The sequence below is a fragment of the Anopheles merus genome, chromosome 3R, assembly GCF_017562075.2.
Source record: "Anopheles merus strain MAF chromosome 3R, AmerM5.1, whole genome shotgun sequence".
Lineage (NCBI taxonomy): Eukaryota > Metazoa > Arthropoda > Insecta > Diptera > Culicidae > Anopheles > Anopheles merus.
Genome location: NC_054084.1, coordinates 43,285,128 through 43,296,840, shown reverse-complemented (window position 1 = coordinate 43,296,840; position 11,713 = coordinate 43,285,128). Strand labels below are relative to the sequence as shown.

Here is an 11,713-nt window from a genome sequence, read left to right as displayed (position 1 = left end):
GGCAACTGTCATTGGCAAATTTGACAGTTCCGCGAAAAAGAGACAAAAGATGCAATTTTCAGGGTTTTTTTCTCTTCGAGTTAGTTTGTTTATTCGATTGCAAAGTACGGGTTGGGTGTTGTTGCGTGCGTGCGTGCCACAAATCGTAGCATTATATCCTTACATCTCAGAAAGTTATCGTAGCCGGCAGTGAGCAGTCGTTTGGTGGAACTGTCTCTGGTCCTGTGTGCTTCAGTTTACGATCAAACCGAGCGACGCAATGGCCGATGCAAAGCCTGAAATCGACAGCGATGCTGAGCAGAACTACTCGCTGAACAGCAACGTAGACCCGAAGAACATGCAGGAACTGACGATATATGTAAGTAGTGGTAGGGTGATAGAGTGTACATTTGCAAACAGTTGACGATAAGCTAACCTTTTTCCTCCAAACCAGGTGCAAAACCTGCTGCAGAATGTGCAGGACAAGTTCCAGACGATGTCGGACCAGATCATTTCCCGCATCGACGATATGGGCACCAGGATAGATGATCTTGAAAAGAGTATTGCCGATCTGATGCAGCAGGCCGGCGTCGAGGGGCAGGACAAGTAGACTGGTGCCCACTGCCGCCGTTCGCAGCAGCAAGGCCGTGGCATTATGGCCATTCCGGGGGCTTTTTACTCACTTTGCATTAAATACCTATATACACCCACACCCATGCAACCACACACCCCACCACCCCCTTGCATTTACGCTTGAGTTACAGGAGCGGAAGTTTTCATTTTTATCAGAGTTGAAGAGTGAAGAAGCTTAAAATGTACCAAACTTACTGTAGGCTGGTAAATCGGTTAAAGAGATTTGTGTATGGCTTGTTTCAACGAGCAGCAAAAGAAAAGAAAAAAAGAATATGTTTAAGAAGTATGATTTAATCGACGGCAATCGGGGTGGAATACAACAGTTCAGGCATATTTGGGACTATCATCGGTAGCATACTTTCGATTGTGTACACACGTAAGCACTAAGAACGAATCTATAATATAAAAGAGTAAAATCGATTCCATGCTGTACGGCATGAGAGGGAAGGGTAGTTGGAAAGAATCGTGTACAAATTTGGGTAGATTCTAAACATGAAGGTATATTACTCATTGTAAAAATGGCATGTAAGTAACATTGGGTTTGTTAGCAATCCCATCAAACCATAGTAACCGTGCAATTCCTTCACCAATCCAACGCACCCATAAGCATACGGTACGTTTAATGCTAGTAATAACGGTTCCTATCTCTAATACGGTTCGATTCGATTCAACAGACCTGGTTGCTAGGTTACGATCCAGTAACATCGACGGAGAGTAACCGTCCATTCTAATCGTACCGCTTTCGAATTGAAACTTACGAACCGAAACGATACAATTCTTGCGCTGTAATGAATGGTAAATTCTCAATTAATCGAACGTGTCTCACGCATCCCTTACAGCCGTCAGCACTACGGATTGTAGTCTTTAAGCTTGATTATTTTAAACGACGAATCGACCTGACTCTTTTTCCCATAATCGCTCAAGCCACCTGCTGCCTTTATCGTCTTGATCGGAGTATCCGTGTTTTCGTCCGTTAGCGTTTCGCTGTCCTCGGTGTCGTCTTCCTCGGAAGTGCTCTCCGAGTCGGAAGACAAGTTACGCTTCAATGTGTCCTGCAAAAGAGATGATAAGATTTTTTTTTAAATCAGTCTGATTATTATTACCTTAGATTTGTGATTTACCAATGAATCTACTGATTGGATGGACGTTTTGTTCGAACGTCTCGAGACGGTGGCACCTTTTTTCTGCGTTCGCTGCTGTTCGCTCGATTCCGTGACAATCTCCTGTTCCTCTTGTTCCTGGGATGAATTGAGCGAGTTTGAGCTGAGGCTTTTATTTTTACGGCCCGTGTTAAACCCAGCAAGGGTAGCGTTCAGCGCACCCATGGACTGGCTTTTGATGCGCTGAAGGAAGTAACGGTCAGGGACGGTGTCTTGTTGGAGGATTTTTTTAAATTGCTGGAAGTAAAGGAAAGGAGCTACATTAAATATGCCTTGCTTGGTGGCAGTCACGTGCTTGAATTTTTACCCGATTCTGTCTTTTTAATTCCTTGTGAACGCTCTAAACATTCCAGATACGTTGTAGAAGCATGTAAGTATATTAAATAAAATAAATGCTTTCCTTTACCTTTCACACGGTGTCCCTCACTATTTGTAAGATACTCTCTCCAATTGTCCTTACCTGCAAATCCTTCGACTCGTCAATATCGCTGATGTCTTGGTAAGTGGCCGAAAGCACCTCCACCGCCTGCGTGTGCATCTTGAGCTCAATCAGCACAAAGCTTAGCAGCAGTTCCTTCAGGTCGTGCAGCTTCTGCTTCTCAAACCGCTCCACCTGGTGCTCGATTTCTTTCAACGCCTTTTCCACCTCTAGGTTCGATTTGATAATTTCCGTATCGTTCGTGTTGCGCTTTAACCTTCCGTTGCGACTTTTGCTTTGCTCGAGCTGCTTCCGCTTGGCCAAATCTTTGTCCCGCACTAGCAGCGCTTCCTTCAAGTCTTCCTTGCAGTGCTTGCAGACCGTTTCGTACTGTGCCAGCTCGGAGACAATCTTCGCCTCGAGCCGCTTCACCCGTGCGTCGTGAAAATCGCCCAGCAGCGTGACGGCCTTGGCCATGCTGAACAGGGCACCGGCCAGCGTGGGATGCAGCTTTTCCGTATCGCAGTAGTCCTGCGTGGTGTGCGCCAGCTCGTCCGTCTTGTCACGCATTCGGGACACCTTGCGCGTGTATTCGGCAAACGCGCCGCACAGCTCGCCGAAATGTTTCTCCACCGTGCTGATTCGCTCCAGGATAAACTTGGTCTGCTCATCGCACAGCAGCGTTGTAGTATTTCCGCTGCGAAGCATTTTCCGGCTGATTTAAAGTTTAGCTACCTTTATGTAGTCGTGTATTGCTGTTATGTGAAGAAAGGGAATGGTTTGCTTAGAGAAATGATTTGTTGAGAAAGTGTTGTTGCCTAGCAACCGGCTTGGCTCGCTTTGTGACCGATGACCAAGGGTGGCATGAAACTGTCACGTGCGTGTGTGTGTGTGTGTGTGTGGACAGTGGAAACGTGTAGCAACAATGATTTCTCACGCGAATAAAATTTTAAATCGATAACCCAATAGAGAGATATTTTATTCCTTCATTCATTCACATCGTACGAATCTTCCATATGGAACTCGGGCATGTCGGAACTTTCCGCCAGCTCGCTGGTTCCTGCCTCTTCCTCCTGCTCCTCCTCCTCCTCCGCCATTGCCACCTCGATGCGCTTGGAAAGATTCGTTTCGTCCATCTCCATATCCTCGCCGTACGTTTCCACCGGAACGCCTTCCGGCGTTGGTTTTTCCTCCTCGGTAGATTTGCCCGCTCCGGACGGATTTGTTGCTGTTGCCGCCGCCGACGTCGTTGCCTTGTGGGCTCGCTTGTTGGCAATGCTTTTCAGCAACGATTCGGCTTCCCGCTTCATCTCCTCGTAGTCTAAGCATTTGTACGCAAAGTATGACGCTTTGTCGAGGTCTTCGATTTTTTCGTAATAATTACCGAGCGTCATGTACGCGTGGCAGAGCGAGGCCTTGTCGGCGATGAGCTTCTCATCCGAGCAGAACTTCAAGAACGCAGGGATGGCTTTTTCGGTTTCGCCCTGCTTTTCGTACAGCTTGGCCATGCTGTACAGTGCCACACCCTCGATATCGCCCACGTTGTACGCTTTCTGGTAGCACTTGAGGGCATCGGCTACCTTGTTCAGCTTTTCGTACGTTTCGCCCAGCGCCACCAGCATGCGGCTATCGTACGGACGGAGCTGCTGAGCCGCTTTGTAGTAGTACAGGCTGTAGAAGGTCATTTTTAGTATTTCATACGCCTGACCCAGTCCGTACCACGCGCGAAAGTCGCGTTTGTTAACCTCTGCGAAATAGAAACAGCGCATTCCTCATTAAATGTTCTGGCTAAGTAATCACACCCCGCTCCATATACTTACCGACCGCTTGGCGGTAGCTTTGGATAGCCGCGTTCGTATTTTTCATCTCCATAAACTCGTGCCCCATCAGCGTCCAGGCGGACAGGTAGCGCGGGTTCAGCTTGAGCGCCCGTTGGAAATACATCACAGCTTTGTAGTGATCGGACCGTATGCTGTAATAGTTGCCTACCACGCAGCATGTCTCGGGACTGTACTTGTTGATCTCCACCACCTTGTGGGCCAGATGGGACATTTCCGTTTTCATATCCTTCACGAACAGCAGATTCGAGTACGAGTCGAGATTGTCCAGCCGGTACGGATCGACACTCTGCAAGTGCTGGAAGATGTCGATCGACCGGTCAACGTCTCGTTTGTTCGAGTAAGCGATCGCGAGCAGCGTAGGAATGAAGATACACTTTCCGAAACCATTCTTCTGTAGATTCTCAAATATTTTAATTCCCTCGTCGTTCTGGAACAGCTCGATGTACGTATATCCCTCGAATATGCTTTTCATCCAGTGGTTCGGCAGCTTCAAGCCTTCCAGCATTCTTTTATCGTTCACGAGCGGGGCTAACTCTAACCAGGCACTCCAGAGCGTCGGTTCGGCATTAATTGCCTCGACAAACACCCGCACCGCGATATCGTTTAGGTCCAGCTTCTTCAGTATCACGCCGTACAGATACAAACAGTAACCATCCAGCGAGTCTTTGCTGTGTTCCGTTCGCAGGATGCTCAACAGTTCGGCGAAATCCTTCGCGTGGCTCACCGAACTAACGACCGAGCTGTCGGTCATGTTGTCTAACCGTTTCTTCTCCTTCGACATGTACGTAGCGTACAGATGGAGAAACTTCGGCACCGGTGAAAGGCAGTTCCGCGTGAAGTAAGCGGACCGGTCGTACTCCCGGACGAGGAAATAGCTTTTCGCCAGCAGGTAGCTATCGTACTCGGACGCATCGATGCCACTGTGCACGTTTTCGAAGGCGCTGTTGCCGCGCAGTTCCACCGGTGTATCCGCAAGGCCGTGGTTCAATTCGGCCAGCCATTTGGTACACTGCAACAAGCAGCGCTTTTCACACTCAACTATCCCTGCCAGGATGTCTTGCTTTACCACTTTCAAATCGACTGGAGGATCCATATTGAGAGCTACAAATGAATAACGATCGTTTTCGGTCTGCCGGCAACAGTTTTGGGCAACACAGCATCGGAGCTTTTCTAGTTGTTGTTATGGCGCGGTCTGGACGAAGCTGTCATAACCATTGTTTACGATTGAGCACCGCTGACAGTTCACGAAGGTAGCGCGGTTCGTCAAAATGTGTGACAGATTTTAGACATACAGTTTAGTTTTTCTTTTAATTTGTAGTAAAAGCAGTGGATCAATTTATAACGCACCATAATCTCATTTCATTTCGATTTAGAAAATAACAAGATGCAAGCCTATACATGGCGAGAATATTGTTCAATTCTAGACAAGAGCGCTTGTAGAGTATGTTCGACAACCCTGCCCTAATGGAAAAAAACAGTTCGTGTGTGAACAACTTTGGCGGGTATTTTGGTAGACAGGTGATATGGTGTGTCGACTAGTGATGTGCTGTATGGAGCGCACCCACGACTCCGATCCGACTCCGACTATTGTTAGTTCGATTCCGACTCCGGCAAAATGGAACCACTAGATCCGCCCGGAGTCGGAGTCGTTCGGAGTCGTCCGGAGTCGACCGGAGTCGTCCGGAGTCGACGACTCCGAACGACTCCAAACGACTCCGAACGATTCCGACTCCGGGCGACTCCGAACGACTCCGAACGACTCCGGACGACTTCGACTCCGAACGACTCCGGACGACTCCGAACGACTCCGAACGACTCCGAACGACTCCGGACGACTCCGAACGACTCCAAACGACTCCGAACGACTCCGACTCCGGGCGACTCCGGGCGACTCCGGACGACTCCGAACGACTCCGAACGACTCCAAACGGCTCCGACTCCGGGCGACTCCGGGAAACTCCGGACGACTCCGAACGACTCCGACGACTCCGAACGACTCCAAACGACTCCGAACGACTCCGAACGACTCCGGACGACTCCGACTCCGGGTGACTCCGGACGACTCCGGATGACTCCGAACGACTCCGGATGACTCCGGATGACTCCGACTCCGGGCGACTCCGGGCGACTCCGGGCGACTCCGTACGACTCCGGATGATTCCGAACGACTCCGGATATTGCAGCGCGGACCTACCTTCCGGAGTCGATTCCGAATTTAACGGAGTCGGATCGGAGTCGACTCCGGAGTTTTTGCCAACTTTACCCATCACTAGTGTCGACAAAATGGTACAACTCAGAGTCCCTAAATGTACTTGTTGGAAGGCCGAAGAATGTATTCATTGACGATTTTTGTTTGCAATTTGAATGCGAGAAACAGAGCTGTTTGATTGTTTTGTTGTTGTTTTTTGAGACGCTGCATAGCGGCAACCAACAGCCTGAATGAAGGTGCCATCATCTTAGCTGAGCTGAGTGGACGGTAAACTGACTGCTTGTCGATGGGCCGGACTCGTAGTATGACTACGAATCGTACCACATGCCCCTCCTGTTTCCTATTTTTTAACATAGAGACTTTGAACCTACTGGCTTTATTCGCCCCTGTTGTCCGTCATGGGTCCAACATTATCCGAAGTCTTTCGGAATCGTCTGAAACCCTTCGGAATCGCCCGGATTCGTCCGGAGTCGCTCGAAGTCGGAGTTATCCGGAGTTGTTCGGAGTCGTCCGGATTCGTCCGAAGTCACCCGGAATCAGAGTCGTCCAGAATCGTCCGGAATCGGCCTGAGACGGTGTCGTCCGGAGTCGGAGTCGTCCGGAATCTGCCTTCGAAACAATGACTTGTATACAAAGGGCACGCACAAAGTAAAAGACAAAACAGTACACAACGAAATAAAATGCTTGATCACAAACACATTGCACCGGACGGCTTCAGTTTACTCCGACTGACTCCGATTCCGTTCGACTCCGAACGACACTGGATGACTCCGGACGACTCCGATTACGAACGGCTCCGAACGACTCCGAATAGTGATGTGCTCTTTGAAGCGCAACCACGACAAAATCCGAACTACTAGATCCGCCCGGAGTTGGAGTCGTCCGAAGCCGTCCGGAGTCGTTTGGAGTCGTTTGGAGTCGGAGTCGACCTGATTCAAAGTCATTCGGAGTGGTCCAGAATCGATCGGAGACGATCGAAAACGGAGTCAACAGGAACCATCCGGTACAATATGCTTGTGACCATGCATTTAATTTCGATGTGTTTTTTGTCTTTTACTTTGTGCGTGAACTTCGCAAACAGGCCATTGTTTCGAAGGTCGACTCCGGCCGATTCCGAAAGTCTCCAACTCCAACCGAATCCGCACAACACCCAATGACTCCGGACGACTTCGGACGACTCCGACTCCGACTGACTCTGGAAAATTCTGACTCTGATTCCCAACGACTCTGGACAACTCCGGACGATTTTGGACGATTTCAAACGATTCCGGATAATGCTGTGCGGATCTACCTTCCGGAGTCGGTTCCGAAATTATCGGAGTCGGATCGGAGCCGACTCCGGATTTTTGCCAACTTGATCCATCTCTAACTCTGGCTCCGGACAGAAGAAGTGGTTCTCATTTTGCGCGAGTCGTATTCGGGCCAACAATAGTCGGAGTCGGATCGGAGTCATGGCACATCGCGCTCCAGAGAGCACATCACATATCAATAGCTTTTTGGTGCACTCATAGCAAGATATGCCGCCCTGCATATGGGGTAACTCTGTCTATACGGGACTTGTGATCTTAAAATCTGTAAATAAATAATACGCTAAGCACTGAAATGCATACTTTAAGTATGTAGTGAGTTGCCAGATAATACAACCAAATGATAGAATGTTAAAAGTGAATAAGTTTGTATATTGCACCTCCTCCGCGCAGTTCCCAGTTCAATAATAATAAAGATCGGTATAACAAACATGCTTCTCATGGGATGAAGCCCCGTGTCCCCATACGTAGGGCTGATTATCCTGCTACCCATAGCCAGTGACAGATTAATACTAGTGGAGGCCCTAAGCGGTCACACGAATGTAGGCCTTTCTGAAGTATTGAGCGAGAAATTGTAAGAGGAATTCTAAACTAGAGAAGGAATGAGAAGCTAATTTACTTGTGAGCGGGAGTGGGTCCCTTTTTTCGAGGACCCTCGAGACCTCGGAGCCCATAGTACTTTAGAACCGCTTAGTTCATACTGAACAGAGGTAACCGGGATGGCAATAGTTACAATGTATTAATTCAGTATTAATTATGCATTTAGTGAAAAGGTTTAAAGGGAATTCGGATGCACGTTTTATGATGATACTATTAGCCAACCAATATCAGCACGTCGTTTTAAACATGGAACATGGAAACACATCAAATTAACAATTATCACATAAAAAAAGTTTATTATATGTTTGATCTAACAAAAACAAATCAAAACATGCTTAACTAAATAACAATGGTATAAATAGTTGTACAATTTTTCACTGTACAATTAAATGGACAGTGTTTAGTGGCAATTTTGAGCTGTTCGTACACCCTCATTTCATCTCCTACACGTTACATGGTTATGTACACAATTCAGCTGCTAGCTGCTGATTGCACCTTCATGTCCAACTTCCGGATCGATTCCTCCATTTTGCTATCCTTATCTTAGTTATCTTAATCGAAGCCATACTAGAACGATCACTTGGTTTGGTTTTTGTACACACATTTTGGCAGGCACTGTTTCGTTCGGCGATGGGAAGCGCTTGAACTCCACTTTGCTCATCCGACAATGGCCGGCGGTGCTGGGAAGAACTTACGCCGTGGTTTTTTCGTAGCGATCGGTCTGTTAAACCGAAACGGCGAGGGATGATCGTCGTACGTTGGGAAACCGTTCGACCGCTGACCAGCGACGGCATCGAACAGGGCACACAGCAGGACCAGCAGAACGAGGACGCTTCTTAGCTGCATTGCGTTGCACACCGGAAATGCGATTTAGCAGAGCCAACGCTGTGACCGCTAGTAAGCGTGTGACTTGAATGAATGTACCGCATACTACAGCTATGATTCAGTTTATATAGATCTTCGTGCTCGATCAAATTTACGCTAAAGTCGCGATTGGTGCTAATCAAATTTACGACGAGCATGGTTCAATCGATTTCGCAGACACGCACACAACCCAAAGGTGGAGTTTCGGGCCGAAACTATTTGTTGAATGTTTCAGCAACACTTATGATAAGGGCTCTACATACTAAATGGTTTCGCCGCCTATTGGTTACTATATTTGGCCTCAAAGCTGTTACTATTATCCAGTAATAGCCGGCGGTGCTGGGAAGAACTTCCTGTGATGTCCTCGCTGCCGAATTCGATGTCCGGTTTGGAACGGGCCTTGGTCGATGGCGTCGATGGTTCGGATTGGATTTTGAGGCACGGGAGATGGTAAAACTTCTACGGGAAGTAGTAACAGCATTGCCAGCACAGCACACAGAGCCTTAAGCAAATTGCTCACTATTTTCATTTTCGCAACAGGAAAGCTTATCACGAACTAGCTCAAACAAAATGTTCACTTGCAGCACTGATGTCAAGCCGGTGGATTTTGAATATGGAAACGGACGACAGATTCTCTTTTATATATAGAACCGATCGGCCTATTGACACTCCCCGCACCGGCCGAAGCGTAGCTGGGGTGCATATAATGCACATAGTGTAAATTAAACCGTATGCTCCAATTAGCACCGAATTATCTATACTATGTTGTTGCGTTCGGTGGAGCCAGCTGCAAATAACAGCGAGTAAAAAAAACACACACATTTACTATGAACTATAAACTAGTAGCACGTACTACTACCGTAAGGCCTCCGTCCTGCAGTGGAGTTTTCCTTTTCGACGACCCAACCGAGAGTAGCCTTCCAGAGTACATTACCCATTGTGCAGTTTATTTTCACCGGCATTTGCTGATCGGTAGTGTACACACGGCTGATGGTCCGTGCTGATTAGCGCCATCTATTTCCCGTAAATAGTCGTTGCTGACAGGGAGTGGCGCGGGAGAAAGAGCAGGAAGTGGTAAATGGAGGTGACACGAGATTTTGGAGAACGTGCTGGTAAGGTCGACATAAACAATTCAGCAGCGGAATCGCAAAATAAGTGGTTCAGGTTGACGGGTAAATATTTTTGCTGCTTCCAGCTCGTTCGTTGTTTGTTTTTTTTTTGCTGGCTGTGATTTGCTGTACACAAAGAGCGAGATAAAGAGCTGTAAACAAGCATATTGTGCCATTGTGGGAGAAATGGATGTTTGGAGTGGTTAGTGTTATGTTTAAGACGTCAGATTTTTTTTTATTTTAGTGTAACGAGTAGTTTCAATGTTAGATAACGTAACGCGATTATACCGTATCAGTAATTCTTATTACATTAAATGGATGATTTTTCCTCATTTCCGTTCAGTTCTCACTTGTCAGATTAACTATGATGCTTATTCATAAACAAATTGTCACGGATTGCCAAGCTAATTTGTCGTAACGACAAACCTAGACACACTACTGTTGCACCAATGAAGACAAATAATAATTGGACTGGAAAGTATATACTGAAAAATGAGTCTTTCGATTACGTCGGTGGCGTTTTCTTCTCTTTCTTGGCCATGCGACTAAGTAAAATACAAGTAACAATTATCCCTCAGATTGTTGGAATTGGCTTAGGAACTGGTGTGCCTGATATATCTTAGTCTGTAGCATATCTGCTATACAGAACTTATTATAATACACACTATCAGCTATAGACACATTGTAACACACTCCGTAAAGTCAAATCACATTATTGCAACACAGTCATTATATTGCATCAGCAAATCAATCCACTCCATAGCAACATACCTAGACCATACCGTTCATAGAAAAAACCATTGAGACACATTTTATCGAAAACAACCGAATCGCGCAGCATAAGCAATTCAAGCGTTACTGCAGCAAAGCAGACGCATAGCAACTTATTGCTAAAAGCGCAGTGTAGGCAAAGAGCAACGAACGCACTCGTTCTTTGGCCAGAACAGTTGAAACTTTCCAGAACCTTTGTAAAAACACTAAAAGTGCAGCATAGGCACAAATTGATAGACACCTCACTTCCGATACAATGTATAAATTGCACCTCATATCAATAACCTTTAATTAGGACAAAAACACATTCCAAAACCAAATGTACGAAACTTATTGAGTATAAATAAAACCAATTCCGACCGTGGCAAGTCAGATTCGTTCGGACTGCCAAGATAGGACGTTACACTTCCTAATACTTCGCCTTCCAACTTATTTCAAGAGTTTAGTTATGTCCCCCTACCCAAGGTAAGGCTTCTAAACTCCAACGTTTCCAGTAAGGGAAACCTCCTAAAGGTTTCTATGATCGCCTGGACGATCAAGTGCTGAAAAGTCCGTTCGATCGATGTATTATTCCACCTCGGCTCATGTCAGTAAAAACTGACCTACCGCAACGCTGTTCGATGTACAGTATGTACCGTACAGGCCACTACCACATTACATGGCGACCGTGACCATAATCTGCAATCGACGGGCAGAAGTTAAAGTAAAAACAAGAAAAATGTGATACGTATAACGGTAACGTAAAGCGCAAGTTAACTCGCCGAAAGTCATATGAGCAGTGTCGCGTATACGCATGAACAAAAGTGTGAAATGTGCATTTTT

General features: G+C 46.8%; 3 protein-coding genes and 1 long non-coding RNA gene across 6 annotated transcripts; 1 reads left to right on the top strand and 3 right to left on the bottom strand.

Moving 5' to 3' along the window:
- The first annotated feature begins 70 nt into the window (after window positions 1-70).
- On the top strand, window positions 71-872 carry LOC121597438 (heat shock factor-binding protein 1). Its single transcript, XM_041923192.1, has 2 exons — window positions 71-358; window positions 434-872. Exons 1-2 carry the CDS (start codon window positions 260-262, stop codon window positions 587-589), a joined length of 255 nt encoding a protein of 84 aa, XP_041779126.1. The 5' UTR covers window positions 71-259; the 3' UTR covers window positions 590-872.
- Window positions 873-1,119: 247 nt separating this feature from the next.
- On the bottom strand, window positions 1,120-2,995 carry LOC121597437 (protein FAM92A-A-like). 3 transcript variants are annotated; one of them, XM_041923189.1, is made up of 5 exons: window positions 2,233-2,995; window positions 2,080-2,112; window positions 1,734-2,009; window positions 1,509-1,664; window positions 1,120-1,395 (listed from the first exon to the last, which is right to left on the bottom strand). In XM_041923189.1, the coding sequence occupies exons 1-5, from the start codon at window positions 2,896-2,898 to the stop codon at window positions 1,120-1,122; spliced, it is 1,407 nt and encodes a 468-aa protein (XP_041779123.1). In that variant the 5' UTR covers window positions 2,899-2,995. The 3 variants fall into 3 exon arrangements, with proteins under 3 accessions (XP_041779123.1, XP_041779124.1, XP_041779125.1); XM_041923190.1 differs by lacking the exon at window positions 2,080-2,112 and having other exon boundaries at window positions 2,233-2,994; XM_041923191.1 differs by having other exon boundaries at window positions 1,304-1,664; window positions 2,233-2,993.
- A 159-nt stretch (window positions 2,996-3,154) lies between these two features.
- On the bottom strand, window positions 3,155-5,277 carry LOC121597542 (cell division cycle protein 23 homolog). The gene is made up of 2 exons (XM_041923365.1): window positions 4,011-5,277; window positions 3,155-3,937 (listed from the first exon to the last, which is right to left on the bottom strand). Exons 1-2 carry the CDS (start codon window positions 5,122-5,124, stop codon window positions 3,177-3,179), a joined length of 1,875 nt encoding a protein of 624 aa, XP_041779299.1. The 5' UTR covers window positions 5,125-5,277; the 3' UTR covers window positions 3,155-3,176.
- Window positions 5,278-8,416: 3,139 nt separating this feature from the next.
- Window positions 8,417-9,979, bottom strand: LOC121596082. Its single transcript, XR_006005243.1, has 2 exons — window positions 9,871-9,979; window positions 8,417-9,798 (listed from the first exon to the last, which is right to left on the bottom strand). It is a non-coding gene; the product is annotated as an uncharacterized LOC121596082 (long non-coding RNA).
- Between the last annotated feature and the right edge of the window lie 1,734 nt (window positions 9,980-11,713).

What these genes read in the sequence shown, in the direction of transcription:
- LOC121597438 (XM_041923192.1), top strand. Translation starts at nt 260, where the DNA reads ATGGCCGATGCAAAGCCTGAAATCGACAGCGATGCTGAGCAGAACTAC. An exon ending in TGCAGGAACTGACGATATAT is followed by an intron (nt 359 to 433) that starts GTAAGTAGTGGT and finishes CCTCCAAACCAG; the next exon opens with GTGCAAAACCTGCTGCAGAA.
- LOC121597437 (XM_041923189.1), bottom strand. Translation starts at nt 2,898, where the DNA reads ATGCTTCGCAGCGGAAATACTACAACGCTGCTGTGCGATGAGCAGACC. An exon ending in TCCAATCAGTAGATTCATTG is followed by an intron (nt 1,665 to 1,733) that starts GTAAATCACAAA and finishes TCTCTTTTGCAG; the next exon opens with GACACATTGAAGCGTAACTT. An exon ending in ATTATGGGAAAAAGAGTCAG is followed by an intron (nt 1,396 to 1,508) that starts GTCGATTCGTCG and finishes CATTCATTACAG; the next exon opens with CGCAAGAATTGTATCGTTTC.
- LOC121597542 (XM_041923365.1), bottom strand. Translation starts at nt 5,124, where the DNA reads ATGGATCCTCCAGTCGATTTGAAAGTGGTAAAGCAAGACATCCTGGCA. An exon ending in AAGCTACCGCCAAGCGGTCG is followed by an intron (nt 3,938 to 4,010) that starts GTAAGTATATGG and finishes TCTATTTCGCAG; the next exon opens with AGGTTAACAAACGCGACTTT.